The sequence below is a fragment of the Amblyraja radiata genome, chromosome 25 (assembly GCF_010909765.2).
Source record: "Amblyraja radiata isolate CabotCenter1 chromosome 25, sAmbRad1.1.pri, whole genome shotgun sequence".
NCBI lineage: Eukaryota > Metazoa > Chordata > Chondrichthyes > Rajiformes > Rajidae > Amblyraja > Amblyraja radiata.
Window position 1 is genome coordinate 788,823 of NC_045980.1, and position 19,236 is coordinate 808,058.

General features: G+C 44.3%; 1 protein-coding gene across 2 annotated transcripts; it reads left to right on the forward strand.

Annotated features, from left to right (window-relative positions):
- Positions 1–1,760: 1,760 nt before the first annotated feature.
- slc35e4 (solute carrier family 35 member E4) lies at positions 1,761–10,702 on the forward strand. Of its 2 annotated transcripts, XM_033043086.1 has the most exons (3): positions 1,761–2,633; positions 2,677–3,576; positions 10,029–10,702. In XM_033043086.1, the coding sequence occupies exons 2-3, from the start codon at positions 2,979–2,981 to the stop codon at positions 10,466–10,468; spliced, it is 1,038 nt and encodes a 345-aa protein (XP_032898977.1). In that variant the 5' UTR covers positions 1,761–2,633; positions 2,677–2,978; the 3' UTR covers positions 10,469–10,702. The 2 variants fall into 2 exon arrangements, with proteins under 2 accessions (XP_032898977.1, XP_032898976.1); XM_033043085.1 differs by having other exon boundaries at positions 1,761–3,576; positions 10,029–10,691.
- The last annotated feature ends 8,534 nt before the right edge of the window (positions 10,703–19,236 follow it).

The window sequence follows — 19,236 nt, forward strand, 5'->3', positions numbered from 1 at the left end:
TGCTGCAGGCATTACCCTCCTACCGGCCTTTGCTCGTAACGTCCAAAGTCTCCAGGGGCTCCCTCCTGCTTCCACCATCCGCCAAGCCTACAGGCGGGTTCCCGGTCCCACCGATCCTTCGGGCAGTTTCCCAATTGTAGGGGAAAGGTAGACAGTTAATGACAAAACCTTTAACAGCAATGATGTATGGTGAGACCATGGGGATCTTGATCCCTGAAAATGGCAACATAAGTTGATAAAGTGAGGCGGTACAGTGGCGCAGGAGTAGAGTTACTGCCTTACAGCGCCAGAGACCCGGGTTCAATCCTGACTATAGGTGTTTGTCTGTATGAAGTTTGTACGTTCTCTCAGTGACTGTGGGTTTTCTCTGGAATCTCCAGTTTCCTCCCACACTATAAAGACATACAGGTTTGCAGGTTAATTAGCTTGGTATAATTGTAAATTGTCCCCAGTGTGTGAAGGATAGCGTTAGTATGCGGGGATCGCTGGTCGGCACAGACTTGGTTGCCCGAAGGGGCCTGTTTCCACCCTGTATCTCTAAACTAAACTCTAAACTAAAGAATGGCAAAGAAGACATAAGGTAGACTTAGTAGTTGGGGCATTGAGTATTACAGTCAAGGCGTTATGTTGCTGCTTTATACGTACTTGCTTATGCTGCATTTGGAGTATTAGGTGCAGTTTTGGTTGCCCATTACAGAAAAGATGTGGGGGGTTTAGAGTAGGTGCACAAGAGTGCAGAATGCTGCCCAGATCAGAAGTTATTAGCAACCAAGGAAAGGTTGGACAGATGTGGATTGTTTTCTCTGGAGTGTCAGGGGCTGAGGGGAGATCTGATAGAAGTACATAAAATTATGAGATGCATAGACAGGGTAAACAGTGAAAACCATTTCCCCAGCATGAAAATGTCAAAGACTAGAGGGCATTGATTTAAAGTGGGAGAGGCAACATTTAAAGATGTGTGGGGCAAGTTTTTTTTAAGCAGTGAGGGGTGGTTAAGACTCTGTCAGTGACGGTGCTGGAGGCAGATAGAATAGTGTTTTTTCAAATAAGAGGCTTTCAGATAGGCACATGAATGTTCAGGGAATAGAGGGATATGGATCACCTGCAAGCAGAGGAGAGGAGTTTATCTTGGTATCATGTTCAGATTATATCAAGATTAGTGCACAAAATTAGAACACATGGAATTGGGGGTCGGGTATTGACATAGAGAACTGGTTGGCAGACAGGAAGCAAAGAGTCGCAATTAACAGGTCCTTTTCAGAATGGCAGGCAGTGACTAGTGGGGTTCTCGGGATGGCAGGACTGACATACGATGAAAGAATGGATCAACTTGGCTTATATTCACTGGAAATTAGAAGGACGAGAGGGGATCTTACAGAAACATGAAATGTTTAAGGGATTGGACAGGCTAAATGCAGGAAAAATGTTCCTGATGTTGGGGAAATCACAGTTTAAGAATAAGGGGCAGGCCATTTTGGAGTGAGATGAGGAAAAACGTTTTCACCCAGAGAGTTGTGAATCTGTGGAATTCTCTGTCACAGAAAGCAGTGGAGGTCAATTCACTGGATGCATTCAAGAGAGTTAGATGTCTTAGGGCTAAAATAATCAAGGGATGTTGGGGGAAAGCAGGAACATGGTACTGATTTTGGATGATCAGCCATGATCATATTGAATGGCGGTGCTGACTCGAAGGGCCGAATGGCCTACTCCTGCACCTTATTTTCTATGTTTCTGTGGCCCAGACGTTGTAGGCCGAAGGGCCTGTTCCCCTGCTGATCTGGTCCACGTTGTATGTTCTTAGAATGCTCCAGTGTTCAGCGTTGAACTGCTGTAGGTTGCTTAGCGACAGCTAGCCCCAAGCAACGTAACATGTGCCTGCGCTTGTAAGGAGGAGGTGCGTGTTGTGTGCGCGTCAACTACAAAGCTCTCGCCATCCTGGTGTCACTCAGCGCGATGCGTTACGGCCGTCACTCTAAAGACGAAAACAAACGCGTTGTTCTTCTTCGCCGTTGACTGGGTGGAGAACAGGCAGCCGTTGGCACGGCGTTTGGGGTTTAATTTTACAGGGCTCGCTCATCACCAAACTATACTTGGAGGAGTGACGATAAATCGTGCGGAGATTTATCTTCGCGCCGCTTCGTTGGGGGCAGCCGAGGCTGCGGGAGGTCGGGAGCGCAGTGAACAGCGGGGCCGCTACAGACTCGATACAAACACAGTGATACGGCGAGGCCGCTACAGACTCGATACAAGCACAGTGATACAACGAGGCCGCTACAGACTCGATACAAGCACAGTGATACAACGAGGCCGCTGGGTTACAGACTCGATACAAGCACAGTGATACAACGAGGCCGCTGGGTTACAGACTCGATACAAACACAGTGATACAACGAGGCCGCTACAGACTCGATACAAACACAGTGATACAACGAGGCCGCTACAGACGCGATACAAGCACAGTGATACAGCGAGGCCGCTACAGACTCGATACAAGCACAGTGATACAGCGAGGCCGCTACAGACTCGATACAAGCACAGTGATACAGCGAGGCCGCTACAGACTCGATACAAGCACAGTGATACAACGAGGCCGCTGGGTTACAGACTCGATACAAGCACAGTGATACAGCGAGGTCGCTGGGTTAGACTAGTTAGAACAAGCACAGCGATACAGAGGAGAGACGCCGACAGAGCTACATTGTAGCAAGTCGACAGCAAGGCGTGGTGGACTAATCGCTGCTCTCTCGCCTATTAAAATCAGTCATATTTTCCCTTCCCATGAAACTAGTAGCGATTTAGCTATGCGCGTGAAAGGTCGTGTTCAATGGTCGTTGATTCGCCAACAAAAATCAAGTTATTACAATGGCCAGGACTTACACCCAGAAATCAGCCCCATTCCACGGTTAATGTCAACGTTGAAGAGGAGCGGAGGGCGTTAGAGGTGGACACAGGGGGAATAACGCAGAGATGGAGTTGCCATGACCAGTACAGATGTGTTCCCGGAGTTTCTTCCGCCAGCCTCAGTGCGAGGGAGTAGTGAGAGCCCGAGGAGACGACAGACTCTCCACACCCTGGCCGCGGTCGCCGTGCTCCTCGCCACCGGTACCACCATCACCAGCCTCAACAAATGCATCTTCGCCGTCTACAATTTCCATTACCCGCTCTTGCTGTCCGCGCTTCACATGCTCACAGCCATTGTTATCGACTATGTTTTGATCCGAATGGGATTCGTAAATCTGCAAATAAAAGAAATCAGCGGCCTATCTACCGCTGCCAAAGTGAAAGTGTTTTTACTGAGCTTGACCTTCTGTGCCACCATTGCTTTCGGAAACATGGGGTTGAACTGCGTGCAAGTCTCATTTGCACAAGTTATCTCCACCACCACGCCTCTCTTTACTATTGCCATATCCAAGCTCTTCTTGGGAAAGCACCATCACATTCTGAAGTACACTGCCATGATGCCCATCTGTCTGGGTGCTTCATTCAGTCTCATTGGTGAGATGCAGTTTGATCACAAAGGATGCTTCTACATTTTTGCTGCAACCATGTTGAGAGGAGTGAAGTCCATCCAGCAAAGTGAGTTCTGTTTCTCAGTAATTGTCTTCATGGTGCTGTCGTTGACTGGGGTGGGGTGTGCAGCTGCTTGTTATTACGAGTATTCATTCAAGCCTGTCCTCTGAGAAGGGTGTAGAATTAAGATGAGGCTGAGTAATGTGCGCCCACATATTACCAATGAGTAACATTGCTTTTCCTGAATATTGTCAGCAGAAAATACACATATATATATATATATACATATTGCTTGGAGCATTATGGGTCCAGGTGCCAGTATGAAGCACAACTGTTAATCTAATAATGACAGAATGATTGCAGAAAGATTGATTACGATTCACAGTCAAGAATGAAGTGTGAATTTCAGAACTAATAAACGATAAATAAAAATATGCCAGAAGTACTCAATAGATCAGGCAGTAGCCGTGGAAAGAATAGCAGGTTAGATTTCTGACAAAAGATCACAAAAATTGATTTTTTTTCCTTTGCACTTATACTCCCTGGCCTGCTAAGTTTCTTGGCATTTTCCTTTTTATTTCATATTTCTTGGATTTATATTTCATTTTGCAAAAACAGTGAAACTGACCTTGCAACTTAAAAGTGTGTTGCAAAAAGCTCAAATGTTTCAATAATAACCTTCATGAAACCTCACATTCTTATTCAATTTGGATCAAATGTGACACTATTAAGATTGGCTATTAACTATCCTCCTGTAATTGCCATGGAATTATCTTTGTAGTTTTAGCTAAGGCAAATCAGAAATAAGCATTGATAGTAAAACTCACATTGAAATAATTAATTTGTGAAGCGATTCATCTAAACCTGAATATTAAACGTCACTGGGCTTTCCAAATTTCCTGAACGTTGACACTTCCTATGCATCTTGTACTGGCAACAATATCAACATGAAAGTACATTGAAAGAAAGGTATAGTTGCTTCCCAGTATTCTTTTTCCAATTGCCCTGGGATGGACTTTTCAGAAGACCAATTGTTGGAGTGTGTGTACTCTCAAAGCAATTTCAATGAGAGCAATTTAACATGAAAATCAAAATCAAACATAGCCAGAGTTAATCTCCTTTGATTATGCTGCAGTAAGATCTTATCAGAATGTTTTTTCCTTAGCTGTTCAATCCAAATTATTGGCACTGCAACACTCTGAAAATGTGAATGATATGTTTGGACAGGGTCAAAAGGGTATCTGGTGAATAATGGGCGAGCAGTCAACTTTCCTTGTTCAATGATAAGTGGAAAAAATAGAAACACCTTCAATGAAAATGTTAATTACGCAATCTAGATAAGGAAGAGGAAGTTAAATGGGAAAAACTCAAAATAAAAATGTAAGATATAAAAAAAACAAGCTTTCTATTATGCAATTGTTCTGTTGTTATATATTTACAACATGCAATGATTGTCAGCTTCATATATCTTTATTTGGAGCAATCTACAATTCAGTTTATTTCTTTTCCACCAGAAACATGGCGTATTTACACACTGGTAATAGCTTGCACACTAATCTTACATAGATACATAGACAGGTGCAGGAGTAGGCCATTCGCCCTTCGAGCCAGCACCGCGATTCAATGTGATCATGGCTGATCATCCACAATCGTTCTCTTATTTTCCCAACAAATACTGTATCATGTTGATTTGATAAAGCATAGCCAGTGAACTTGAGTTATTTCTGAACAACATGTTTATTATAATGATATAATTACTCACAATTTAGTTATTCTGCTTTATCAGACAATTTCTCCCCTGAACAGAGTTGTAACAGTTAACACCATGAAGAACTGAATGTGCAAACAGCTATTGCGTTGTGTATTTGTTTTTCTATCGCTTAACATGTGTTAAAACTTCTGCTACTGCAGTTTTACTAGCCTATACATAGACTGTTATTATGTGTAACCATGAGTTATCTGAAGGTCACCTTCCGCAAGGCAGTATTTAAACAGATGCAGAGACTTGATATGGAGTAGATATATTTAGAACACACTCGTCTGAATTGTATATTCTGGGAAACAAATTAATTTTTATGTTCATAAACTGTGGTGGTTGCCTGACACCACTATCATTTAATAAATAAATTATTACATGGATGCTGCAAGTTCAAATGTTCATAAGTAATAGGATAAGACTAAGGCCATTCGGAATATCAAGTCCACTCTGCCATTCAATCATGGCTGATAGTCATAGAGTGAGACAGTGTGGAAATGGGCCCTTCGGCCCAACTTGCCCACACCAGCCAACAATGTCCCAGCTAGACTAGTCCCACTTGCCTGTGCTTGGTCCATATCCCTCCAAACCCGTCCTATTCATGTACCTGCCTAATTGTTTCTTGAACTATGGGGTAGTCCCAGCCTCAACTACCTCCTCTGGCAGCTTGTTCCATACACCCATCACCCTTTGTGTGAAAAAGTTACACCTCGGATTCCTATTTCCTTTTTCCCCCTCGCCTTGAACCCATGTTCTTTGGTCCTCAATTCCCCTACTCTGGGCAAAAGACTCTGTGCATCTACCTGATCTATTCCTCTCATGATTTTGTACACCTCTATAAGACCATCCCTCACTCATCCTCCTGCGTCCATGGAATAGAGACCAAGCCTACTCAACCTCTCCCTATAGCTCACACCCGCTAGTCCTGCCAACTATCTATCTTTCCCTCTTAAACCCATTCTCCTGCCTTCTTCCCATAACCCCTGACTCTTGTACTAATCAAGAATCTATGTATCTATCTAATAGTATCCATTGACTTGGCCTCCACACCCTTCTGTGGCAATGAATTCCACAATTTCAGCTGCCTCTGACTAAAGAAATTCCTCCTCATCTCCTTCCTAAAGGAACATCCTTTAATCCTGACGCTATGACCCCTGGTCATAAACTCCCTCACTAGTGGAAACATCCTCTTCACATCCACTCCATCCAAGCCTTTCACCATTTAGTGATTTTTAATGAGGTCCCCTCTTTTCATTCTAAACTCCAGTGGTTATGGGCCGGGCACATGCAGTGAGTAATTACTCAGGGTAGGCAGTCAGTCGGCTTTTTAAAAAATCTTAAATCGCGCATGCGCAGATTGTTCTTCTCTCCGTAAAAATAAAAAAGAATATAGAAAGTAACAATTCAATTTGCCCAAGACTTCCAAATCTCCTTCATTTTGAATTACTGAATGGGTGGGGGGTGGAGGGTGACGGCAGGTGGAGAGATGGTGGGAAAAACGGGAGCACACCGGGACAGGTTGAATCAGTCGTGATCTTATTGAATGACAATACTAGTTCAAAGGACCAATTGGGTGGAGAGTTCTTTTCACAGCGTGTGGGGAGTTTGGCCCGAGGTAAAGTTGCAGGGAGGGCAGCAGCGTTGAGAAGGAGGGAATCGGGGAGTAACCAACTCGTTCATCGCTGCCGCGGCGCTCCGGGCGCGGAGCCACCGCACTGTGGCTGGGGAGGGACGTAGCTCACGTGGCTATGAGCGGCCGCTGGGACGGACAGCGGACCCGACCGCTCACCTCTGGCAGTGCTCTCCATCTGAACAGTGAAGGGACCAGCTCAAGAGCAAAGATCGTAGAGCGGAGCAGGTCAGCGGATAATGGATAACAGGACACGCCTGTGTCTGGGCGAACAAGGGACCAATTGAGGTTACTCGCACTGACACGTGGAGTAAGCTCCACCGCCCGCTGTCCTGTTCTCCATCGCCCGCTGACCCGCTCTTGAGCTGGTTGTTGGCATGATCCCCAACCCCCTCCTTCTCAAAGCTCCTGCCCTCCCCGCAACTTTACCCCTGGCCAGACTCCCCACATGCTGTGAAAGGAACACTTCTTCCCCCCCACCTACCCCCAGCGGCGCTGTCCTTTTACAGACGCTTCTCACTTTACAACCGCTTCCCATCAGCTGCTAGCATCGTTCTCGATGTTGCTGTACTGAGGGATAGCCAAGTCTAACTTTCTTGGCTAACAACCTAACCTTCGGCCTCCAAGATGCAGGTACATTTTCGAGCCTTTCTTTTGAGCAGAAAATATCGTCTTTATTGCCGGGAAATACGGTATTTAAAAACATTTAGCTCAAAGAAATCTACTTAACACATTATTTGTACGAACTCCATTCTTCTCTCTTTGTTTCTTACGATACTCTTAAGATAATGACAATCCATGTTTGAAAAACCCACCAAGAAACTTGCTGAAGGCAGATTTTCAGCTGCCTTCAGCTCCCCTTGAAAGTGACGGCTTGAAGCAGCACACACTTTCCCGTATTACATGTACTGCGTATGAAAGGCACGGAGAATTATGCCTACCTAAGAGATTGCTCTATTAAGTAGGCATAATTCTCCCGTGCCTTTACTATTTATATTTAATAATTATCATTTAATAAATTTAGTCAGGGTAGGCAGTGCCTACCTTGCCTAACCTGATGGCACATGCCTGGTATAGGCCCAGTGCCGTTAAACACTCATCATAGATGTTAACCCACTTAATCCTGGGATCATTCTCATAAACCTCCTCTGGACCCTCTCCAGTGCTAGCACATCCTTCAGAAATGGGGCCCAAAATTGCACACAATAGCCCAAATTCGATCTGACCTGCACCTTATTGAGCCTCAGCATGACATCCCTGTTTTCGTATTCTAGTTCTCTTAAAATAAATACCAGAATTGCGTTTGCCTTCTTTACTTCGACTTGTACATTAACTTTTTGAGAATCCTGCACCAGCACTCCCAAGTCCGTTTGCACCTCCGATTTCTGAATTCTCTCCCCATTTAGAAAATAGTCTACATCTTTATTCCTACTACCAAAATGCATGACTCTGCACTCTGCTACGCTGTATTCCATCTGCCACTTCTCTGCCCACTCTCCCAACCTGTCCAACAGAGGTTTGGTTTAGAGATACAGCATGGAAACAGGCCCTTCGGACCATCTAGTCCGCACTGACCATTGATCACCTGTACACTAGTTGTATCCAACACTAGGGGCAATTTACAGAAGCCCATTAATCTACAAATCTGCACGTCATTGGAACACGGGAGGAAACCGGAGCACCTGGAGGAATCCCAGTCGGTCACAGGGAAAAAGTGCAAACTCTGTGTAGGCAGCACCTGTTATCACGTTCGAACCCGGGTCTCTGGTGCTTTAAGGCAGTAACTCTACCAATGCGCCATCATGCCGCCCCAGGTTGCCAGTTAAGAGAATTCAGCATCTTTAGTTGAGAGAGATTTAACATAGTAGTAATCTGAGTTTCCATTGTTAAACAATATCTGAGGGTGTGTCACTGTCACTTTTCATTCTTGTAGTCTTTCATTTTCTCTTAATTTCTCCAAATTAAAACAGTAAAAACGCTTTTATAAATTCAGCATCCAATTCAGTTGATATTACTCAATTTAGCTTATACAAGATGAGGCCGTGTATACAAATACCCAGATGTGTAGGAAGGAATTACAGATGTTGGTTTAAACTGGAGATAGACGCAAAAAGCTGGAGTAACCCAGCGGGTCAGAAAGCACCTCTAGAGAAAAGGAATAGGTGACATTTTGGGTCGAGACCCTTCTTCAGACTAAGTCGGGGAAAGGAAATCTAGAGAAATTGATGTAGAGAAATATAGAAGAAATGAATGATCATTACATTTTTGCATATCTTTCATTCATTGTTCTATATCTCTCTACATCATCGTCTATATCTCTCATTTTCCTTTCCCCTGGCTCTCAGCTCTTTCTATATGCCATGGACTTTTATATTCTTACTATTATTAAAAATGACATTTCGATTACAGTAACGATGACTGGCTATAATACATTCTAGAATCTGCTTTAAAGGTTGTTGCTTGAGTCACATCCACCACTGGTGAATATTATTCAGGAAGAAATCACTGCTGGCAGGAGCAGTAGATTACAAAATAGTTCTGTATGAAGTTATAATACTGGTGTTATAATACTGATCCCAACCTGCACAGTTCAGTACTGTGGAATGGAATAAAACTTGGAATGAAATAAATCCGTTCCACCATGCAGTTGAGTAACCTGTGTATGGAGAGTGTGACATTTCCATGTAAGGTTACAGAACTCATGGTAACCTGGAACTGAGCTTAATTGTTAATATGCTGAATCAGTTACTATGGAAATAATTACAAAATGGAAATCCAGTTACGGATGTTTCACAGAAGTTCTTTAACCGGGAATTCTTTCATCTTTGGAACCAGAGTTTTGAAGCTCTTCAAATTTAGTTGTAAAAGAGAATATAGAGTGGGACATGCCGAGTATTCAAAATTGCTGTTACGGTTAATGTTAAATAACACCATGCCTACCCATTTGCTTTTTGCACTTTCTCTGTTCAGTTGGTTCTGTCTGTTTTTGTTTCTGTTTCCTGATTTTATCCCTTGCCTCAATTTTAACCCATGCCTCTATCTGTAATATTCAAATGTCTTCCTTATATGTTTTATCCACTTATTGAAAGCAGTACCTAATATTACAACACTCATCACTGCCTTCTTTTTCAGGTATTCTCCTTCAGGAAGAAAAGATCAACTCTGTCATCCTGCTCTATTTGATGTCCATCCCAAGCTTCTGTATTCTTATTTCAGCTGCGTTTCTGCTGGAAAGTGACACCGTATGGGAGTCATCCATTAAATCTGACAACAGACTTTGGATGTTCATTCTGCTTAGCTGCCTTGGCTCAGTCCTGTACAATTTGGCAAGCTTCTGTGTCACGACACTTACTTCAGCCGTCACTCTCCATGTTGTGGGAAATCTCAACATGGTTGGAAACCTCGTCATATCACAGGTCCTCTTTGGCAGTGAGATGACCGCGTTAAGTTACGCTGGTATCGGGCTTACGCTGTCAGGTGTGCTGATGTATCAGAACTCAGACTTCATAGCAGACTATTTAAATTCAAGAAGCAAGCATCATGAAGAGCAAGACCATTTAAAAACTGACTGAAAGAATGTCATGTCCATGGCAGGAAATAACATATTCATAATTCAATGGGATTACATTTTGTCAACATGCCAGCAGACAAGATACTAAAGATATTAAAGAAAAGTATATTGTTTTATTTATGAATGCTTTACGCAAGTTCTCCTTAATTGTACGATAAATCTGTGACTGTTGTATTTATTTCATCCTATAATTTCAGACCAGATTATTAAATAGCTCAATTTTTTATTGTGAAGATTTTTCATTTTATTACATCCAAGGATAAGATAACAGCATTGAATTGCCCATTTCACATGAATTCTGAAACCCTTTATCTTCTTTTCCATCCTTCTAGTTATTAAGCCTGTAGAATTTCTGACCAGTAGGAAAGGAATGGAAGTAACATAAAATGCAATACCCCGTTTCTCACCAACACTCAATTATTATTTTACAGCTGCTGGTGTTGGATAAAAGTGAAGCTTCTGCAGAGAATATACCATGAGTAGATCATGATACACTCTGCTGCTCTTTGCCTTGAACATCTCACCACCCCCACAGGAATAAAGGCTTGAGTGTAACATCAGACGTTGCACTGCAAAAATTCACTAAAGTTTCTTCAGCACCTATCAGTCTTGCAACATTACACACAAAACACAAAGGCCGGTAGAAGGAACTCCAGATGCTGGTTTACACCGAAGATAGACACAAAATGCTGGAGTAACTTAACAGGACAGGCAGTATCTCTGGAGAGAAGGAATGGGGGAAGTTCAGGATCAAAACCTTCAAACTGAGAGTCGGGGAGAGGGAGTTGAGATATGGAAAGGTAAGGTGTGAACACGGCAGATCAAAGCAGATGATAATAAGGAAATGTAGAATGGTTCATTGTTAGCTGAGGGGAAGGTGACAACGCAGCATACAATCAGTAACATTTAATCTGGACAGAGAACTAGGAATGGGGAGAGATGGAGAGAGAGACGGATATAGTAGATGAGGTTGGAGGAAATGCAAGTGAACCTCTCACTCCCTGGTTAACTCGGGTCGAATAACCTCTCGGCTCCCTGGTCCCACTAAAATCACCCCCTCCCCAGATACTTTTCCCTGCAACTGCAGGAGATGCAGCAGCTATCCCTATGCCCCCTCCCTCGACTCTGTCGAAGGACCCCGATAGTCCTTTCAGGTAAGGCAAAGATTCACTTACACCTCCTCCAACCTCATCTACAGTATCCAGGTGTGGTATATCGGCGGGACCAAGCGCAGGATCGACGATCGTTTCGCTGAACACCTCCGCTCAGTCCGCCCAAACCTACCCTGCAAAATACTTTTAACACCCCCTCCCATTTACACACTGACTTTTCTGACCTGGGCCTCCTCCACAGTCAGAGTGAGGCTGAATGCAAATTGGAGGAACAGCACTTCATATTTTGCTTTGGCAACCTATAACCCAGTGGTTGATTTCTCTAACTTCAAGTAACCCTTGCTTTCCCTCTCTCTGCATCCCTCCCCCATCCTAGTTCTCAGACTAGTTCTACTGCCCTGATTAAATGTTACTGATTGTATGCTGCGTTGTCAACTTCCCCTCAGCTAACAATGAACCATTCTACTTTTCCTGGTCATCATCTGCTTTGATCTGTGGTTTTCACACCTTACCCTTCCATATCTCTAGACTCCTTCTCCCCTGACCCTCAGTCTGAAGGAGGGTCTCAACCAGAAACGTCACCCATTCCTTCTCTCCAGAGATGCTGCCCGTCCCGCTGAGTTACTTCAGCATTTTGTGTCTAAACGCAAGATATGTTCACCTACAACTTTGCATCCATGTCTTACACAATCATGGCCTGGAAATAAATGGTCAAAATCCTGGAGCAGAGGCGGGGTAGTGTGTGAGAGCTCCATCAACCCAGGTTTGATCCTGACCTCCAGTGTTTGTGTAAAGACTACATGTTATCCCTGTGACCATCACACCAGGCTAAATATCATTCAATGTTATAAGGAACTGCATTCTGGGAGTGCCTAGAAAACATGGGCTGCAGCAGTTGAAGAAACTCATTCTCCCGACAATTACACGAGGGCAAGTAGAAATGGGCAATAAATAGTGCTCTTAAATTCCCAATGTATTAGAACAATACAGCAAAGGAACAGGCGCTTTGGGCCACAATGTCTGTAGAACACAATGCCAAGACCGACTCTCATCTGCCTGCACATATTTCACATACCACCATTCCTTCCATATCAATGTGCCTATCCAAAAGTCTTTCAAATGCTATCGTATCTATCTCTACGGCACGTTCCAGGCACTCACCATCCTCTGTGTAAAACGACTTGCCCCACTCAATTCTTTTACATTTTGGCCCTCTCACCATAAACCTATGCCCTCTAATATTTGATGTTTCAATCCTGGAAAAAAGGAGTTCACTGACTACCTCAACTACCTCACATAATGTTAAATACTTCTCTTGTCACCCCTCAACCTTCAGTGATCCAGAGGAAACAATCCATGACTGTTTATTCTCTTCTTGCAGCTAATACCATAATCCAAGCAGCATTCTGTTGAATCTCCTCTGCACCCTCTTCAAAGCCTCCACATCCACAGGGATGTGATGCTGAGGATCTATAAGGCACTGGTAAGGCCGCATATGGAATATTGTGAGCAATTTTGGGCACCATATCAGGCTCTGAAGAAGGTCCAGAGGAAGTTTACAAGAATTACCCCATGAATGAGTAGGTTAACCTATGATGAACGTTTGTCGGCACTGGGCCTGTACTCGCTGGAGTTTAGAAGGATGGGGGGGGGGGGACCAAATTGAAACATACAGAATAGTGAAAGGCTTGGATAGAGTTGATGTGGAGAGGATGTTTCCATTAGTGGGAGAATTAAAGAACTTTCTTTTTGGAAGGAGATGAGAAATGTATTTAGTCAGATGTTGGTAAATCTGTGGAATTTTGCCACAGAAGACTATGGAGGCCAAGTCCGTGGATATTTCTCGGGCAGAGATAGATAAATTCTTGATTAATCCAGGTGTGAGGTTATGGGGAGAGGGCAAGAGAATGAGGTTAGGAGGGAGAGATACATCAGCCATGATTGAATGGCGGAGTAGACTTGATGGGCTGAGTGTCCTAATTCTACTCCTATTCCTTCTGACCTTATGACATTCTTCCTGTAAAGGGGCGACCAGAACTGCACGCAATACTCCAAATGTTGTCCATCAAAGTCCTATAGAGTTACATCATGGCTTTCTAACTCTTACACTTAATGCCCCTAGAAATTATGCCATTTACCATACATCAGGTCTTTACTATCCTATATCTACTTGTGCTGCCACCTTCAGTGAGCTATGAACTTAAGAGTCCAAGATCCTTCTGTAAAGCAATGCTGTTAAGGGTCTTGCCATTAACTGTATGCACTCTCCTCACATTCAGCATCCCAATAACACCTCACATTCGCTTGGATTAATCTCCATCTGCCATGTCTCTGCCCATTTCTGCACCTGATCTATATCCCACTGTACCTTCTGACAGCTTTATCACTGCCTGCAACTTCTCCAATTTTGGTTTTGTCCACAAAATGACTCACCAACCCAAGTTACATCCAAGCCATTTATATACACAGTAAACCCTCGCTTTTACAGACCTTTTTATAATGGATTGTGGTTATAGTGGACGGACCTACCGAACTTCACCATTCGGCAGGACTGTTGGTGCCATCTCCAGCTACTTCCACTCTGCTCCTGCCAACGCTAGTGCCCGGTTACCTCCTTGGCCGTACCTGCCGACCCCACCCCCTCCTTGCTCTTACTGCCGACTCCACCCCCGTTCCACGCAGCTTCCTCTGCCCGTGCTAGCCCCCGGCTGTTTCCCTGCCGTGTCTGCCAATGCAAGCCACCGGTCGTGTCTACTGACACCAGTGCCGACCTCATTGTGCCCACACCAGGCCCCGGCCACTTCCTCTGCTGCTGCCTCTATTGCTGTATTGAAACCTTGGATCCCTGTAGCTTTGGGCAGGTAATGCTGTGCTTTAAGGTTTCAGCTGAGAAATGACACCTTTGCCGGAGCTGAGACTAAATGTCATTGTTGGGTCTCTACACATGAAATGCCAAATATTACACTCGGTTATAGCAGACAATGGGCAATAACGGACACCATTCCTCCCGCTATGGTCCGTTATAATGATGGTTTAACGTATTTCACAAACAGCAGAGGTCCTAGCACAGACCCCTGCAGAACGTCACTGCTCACAGATGCCCAGCTAGAATATCTTCCTTCCACAACCCTCTGTCTTCTATAAATAAGGCAGTTCTGAATTCATACAACCAAGTCATCATGAATCCAGTACATCTCAATCTTCTGGATCAGCCAACCATGAGAGATTTTATCAAAAGCCTTACAAAAATCCATGTATACAACATCTACCGATCTACCTTCATCAATCTCCTTTATCACTTCCTCAAAAAACCATGAACTGAGAACGTGTAACCTCAGACTAAGGTTAATTGGACAAATGTAAGTCGCCTGTAGTGTTCAGGTAGAAGTTGGGGGGAGTTGATGAGAAAAATAATGTAGGATTAGTGTAAACGGGTGGTTGATGGATGGTGTGGACAATGGGCCAAAAGGCTTGTTCCAATGTGGGGGAAGAAACTGCAGATGTTGGTTTAAACCAAAGATAGACACAAAAAGCTGGAGTAACTTGGCAGGATAGGCAGCATCTCTGGAGAGAAAGAATGGGTGACGTTTCGAGTCGAGACCCTCCTTTGTTCCAATGCTACATCTCTCTTCAACACCACCGATTCCTGAACATCTGCCGTTATCTGCAGTAAACCCTCCCTGATCGTTCTGTATCGTAAACAGAATGCTGCTCAGAAACTACAGATACCTCATTAGAACATACCTGATGATACTGCTCAGTAACCTCAAAAGCTAGGCATCGGAGCACTGCATCCAAAGTCATCTCACACTGGGCAAGCCAGATCCATCTAATAGCGAGTCTCTGGTGGTGTGTCAACACTCTACACAACATTAACAAGTTAGGGCTTTATTCTTTGGAGCGCAGAAGGTTAAGGGGGGACTTGATAGAGGTTTTTAAAATGATGAGAGGGATAGACAGAGTTGACGTGGATAAGCTTTTCCCACTGAGAGTAGGGAAGATTCAAACAAGGGGACATGACTTGAGAATTAAGGGACTGAAGTTTAGGGGTAACATGAGGGGGAACTTCTTTACTCAGAGAGTGGTAGCTGTGTGGAATGAGCTTCCAGTGAAGGTGGTGGAGGCAGGTTCGTTTTTATCATTTAAAAATAAATTGAATAGTTATATGGATGGGAAAGGAATGGAGGGTTATGGTCTGAGCGCAGGTATATGGGACTAGGGGAGATTATGTGTTCGGCACGGACTAGAAGGGTCGAGATGGCCTGTTTCCGTGCTGTAATTGTTATATGGTTATATGGTTATATGGTTATTAAACACAGCTAGATCTAGACCTGCAGGAGGCATGAATCGGAGAACAGAGCCATAGACAGCTTATAGCATGGAAGGAAATAATTTGCCTCGATGTGTACTGCAGATATTTTTGCATGAACTGGCCATAACTTTCCATTTCCTTGCCCTTTCCCTTCAGTCCCCCAATTTTATTTTCCTTCCAAGTAGTCATCCAGTTCCCCTTTGAATGTCACCAATTTCCCCATAAATTGGGAACATAAGTGTCAAGTTCTGCACCTCACACTTGAAGAAAGATGTGAAGGCTTTGGAGAGGTTGCACGAGAGACATATAAGAATTATTCTAAGAATAATTTACATTAGTTATGTGGATAAACTAGATGAGAATGTACATGGCAAGATTAGCAAGTTTGCAGATGATACAAAAGAGGGTGGTATTGCAGGTAGTGAAGCTGGTTGTGAAAAATTGCAGCAGTTTTGGCCAGGTAGGTTGAGGAATGGGAGATGGAATTTAATACAGAGAAATGTGAGGTGTTGCATTGTGGAAAGTCTAACATGGGCAAGACCGACACAGTGAATGATGGGACTCTGGGGAGAGTAAAAGAGCAGACGGATCCAGGAGAGCAGGTACATTGTTCCTTGAAGGTGGAGTCGCAAGTAGATGGGGTGGTCAAAAAGTATTTTGGCATATAGCCTTTATCAGTTGGAGTGTAGAGTATAGGAGTTGGGAGGTCATGTTGCAGTTATATAAAACGTTGGTAAGGCTGCATTCAGAGTATTGTGTACAGTTCTGGGCACTATGCTATAGGAAAGATGTTGTCAAGCTGGAGAGGGTACAGAGAAGATTTACGAGGATGGTGCCACGATTCGAGGAACTCGACGGGTAAGGCAGTTGAACTCAGTGCATGGATAGGTAACTGCGATTGGAATGTGGTTTCCATAACAGAAACTTGGCTAAGGGACAGACCAGGCAGCTTAATGTTCCAGGCAACAGTGCTACAGGCGAGATAGAGGTGTGGGTAAAAGAGGAGGAGCTATTTCTTTATCGATTAAGGTGAACGTCTTGGCAGTATCCGGGCAAGCCACGCACTGGGAGTATCTCGGTGAGCCGAGGCCAGGCCCTCCAGCAGACCCGGCCCTCCAGCAGACCCGGCCCACCCACTGTGGACCGAGGACTCAATCACCGAGGACTAAGGACCTGGGTCGCCCACCGCAGATTCTGAATTCAGCCTCAAGCCACTGGCGTTGACGGGACCCGTGTCACCAAGAGGAAGAAGGGACCCGCGAGCAAGCAGCGAGAGCGAGGAGGATCGTCAGAGAGCGGGGGGACCGTCAAAAATGAGGTGGGCCATCAGAGAGCGGGGAGACCATCGGGAGCGGGGAGACCATTGAGAGCGAGGAAGGCTGTCGAGAGCTAACTGTCGGGGCCACAGTATGAAGGAGTCGACACATGATTTGCCCAAATGTGGTCTGCTATATGACTTTACAAGGTTGTATGCAAAGCAAAGCATTTCACTGCACTAGATACATGTGACAATAAAGCATCAATGAATTGAATAATTGAGATGATTATCACTGATGATCATCTTGTTGGGAGTGTACAATAGGCCCCCAAATAGTCAATGGGAATTAGAAGAACAAATATGTCAGGAGATTGCATGCAGCTGCAAGGCTAATAAGTTTGTAAGAGTAGGAGATTTTAAATTTCCCTATGTAGACTACGACTGTAGATAAATGGCTTAGATGGAGTGGAATCAGGAAAGCTCTCTCATGCAATATGCACAAGCCTCTTGTAAGGTAAATCGTGATCAACTCTTGGGAAATTGGGAAGGGTAGGTGATGGAAGTATCTGTGGGTGAGCAGGAAGAACAAGGCACGGGGCAGCTATGGGCAGCTGCGATAAAGTGTATCCCTGAACTGAGGAACATGCTTAAAAAGACAATTTGGAAGGCAGAAGGGGAACAGGAGACAACTCTGAAGATAATATGGAGTAAAATCCATGGAGACCTTATGTGCATTCAGAGAAATGGGGTAACTAGAGAGAGAATAGGACCCTTCAGAAACAAAATAAGTCATCTCTAATTGGAACCACAGGAGATGAACACGGTCTTCAATGAATCTTCAATTTCTCCTCTGTTTTTCACTGTGAAGGACATGAAGATTTGGGAACGAGGACAGTCAGTGTTATGGTCGAGGAGGTGCTGGATGTCCCAAGGTGTTGAAGGTAAATAAATGGCCCTGATCCAAGGACACCGTGTCAGGCTAATTAAATTGCAGGGGCACTGGCTGAGAAATATGAATTATCATGAGACACGGAGCGAGGTGGCAGAAGAATGGATGGTGGCTAATGTTGTGCCTCTATTTAAGAAGGGCTACAGGGAGAAGTCTGGGATCAATATCTGAGGAAGGACATTATTGCCATAGAGGGAGTGCAGAGAAGGTTCTCCAGACTGATTCCTGGGATGTCAGGACTGTCTTATGAAGAAAGACTGGATAGACTTGGTTTATACTCTCTAGAATTTAGGAGATTGAGGGGATCTTATAGAAACTTACAAAATTCTTAAGGGGTTGGACAGGCTAGATGCAGGAAGATTGCTCCCGATGTTGGGGAAGTCCAGGACAAGGGGTCACAGCTTAAGGATAAGGGGGAAATCCTTTAAAACCGAGATGAGAAGAACTTTTTTCACACAGAGAGTGGTGAATCTCTGGAACTCCCTGCCACAGAGGGTAGTCGAGGCCAGTTCATTGGCTATATTTAAGAGGGAGTTAGATGTGGCCCTTGTGGCTAAGGGGATCAGAGGGTATGGAGAGAAGGCAGGTACGGGATACTGAGTTGGATGATCAGCCATGATCATATTGAATGGTGGTGCAAGCTCCAAGGGCCGAATGGCCTACTCCTGCACCTAATTTCTATGTTTCTATGTTTCTAATAGAGCAGTAAGCATAACATCTGGGTGAATCTGAGTTAGAAAAAGTAATCAAAATGGTTGACAAGGCAAAGCTGTAGACGTTATCTGTATGGACTTCAACAAGGCCTAATGTTCTACATGGGATCCAGGGAGAGCTAGCCAGCTGGACAGAGAATGGGCTTCAGGGAAGGAAGCAAAGAGTGATGGTGGAAGGCTGTTTACTTGGACTACAGGCCTGTGACTGGTGGTGTGCCTCAGGACCTATTGCTATTTGTATTTTATATCAACGATTCAGATGCGAATGTACACAACGTGATTATTAGGTTTGCAGATTACACTAAAATGGGTGGTTTGTTGACAGCAAAGATGGTTATCAAAAATTACAGCAGGATCTTATTATGCAAAGTCAAACCAGAGCAGGCCCTTCACAGTGCACGCAGGGCCCCGAAGAGTGTTTGTCG

Bases quoted from the DNA above. Each gene is read 5' to 3' on its own strand.
- slc35e4 (XM_033043086.1), top strand. From the start codon at position 2,979: ATGACCAGTACAGATGTGTTCCCGGAGTTTCTTCCGCCAGCCTCAGTG. The intron at 3,577-10,028 runs GTGAGTTCTGTT...CTTCTTTTTCAG, and splicing joins AGTGAAGTCCATCCAGCAAA to GTATTCTCCTTCAGGAAGAA.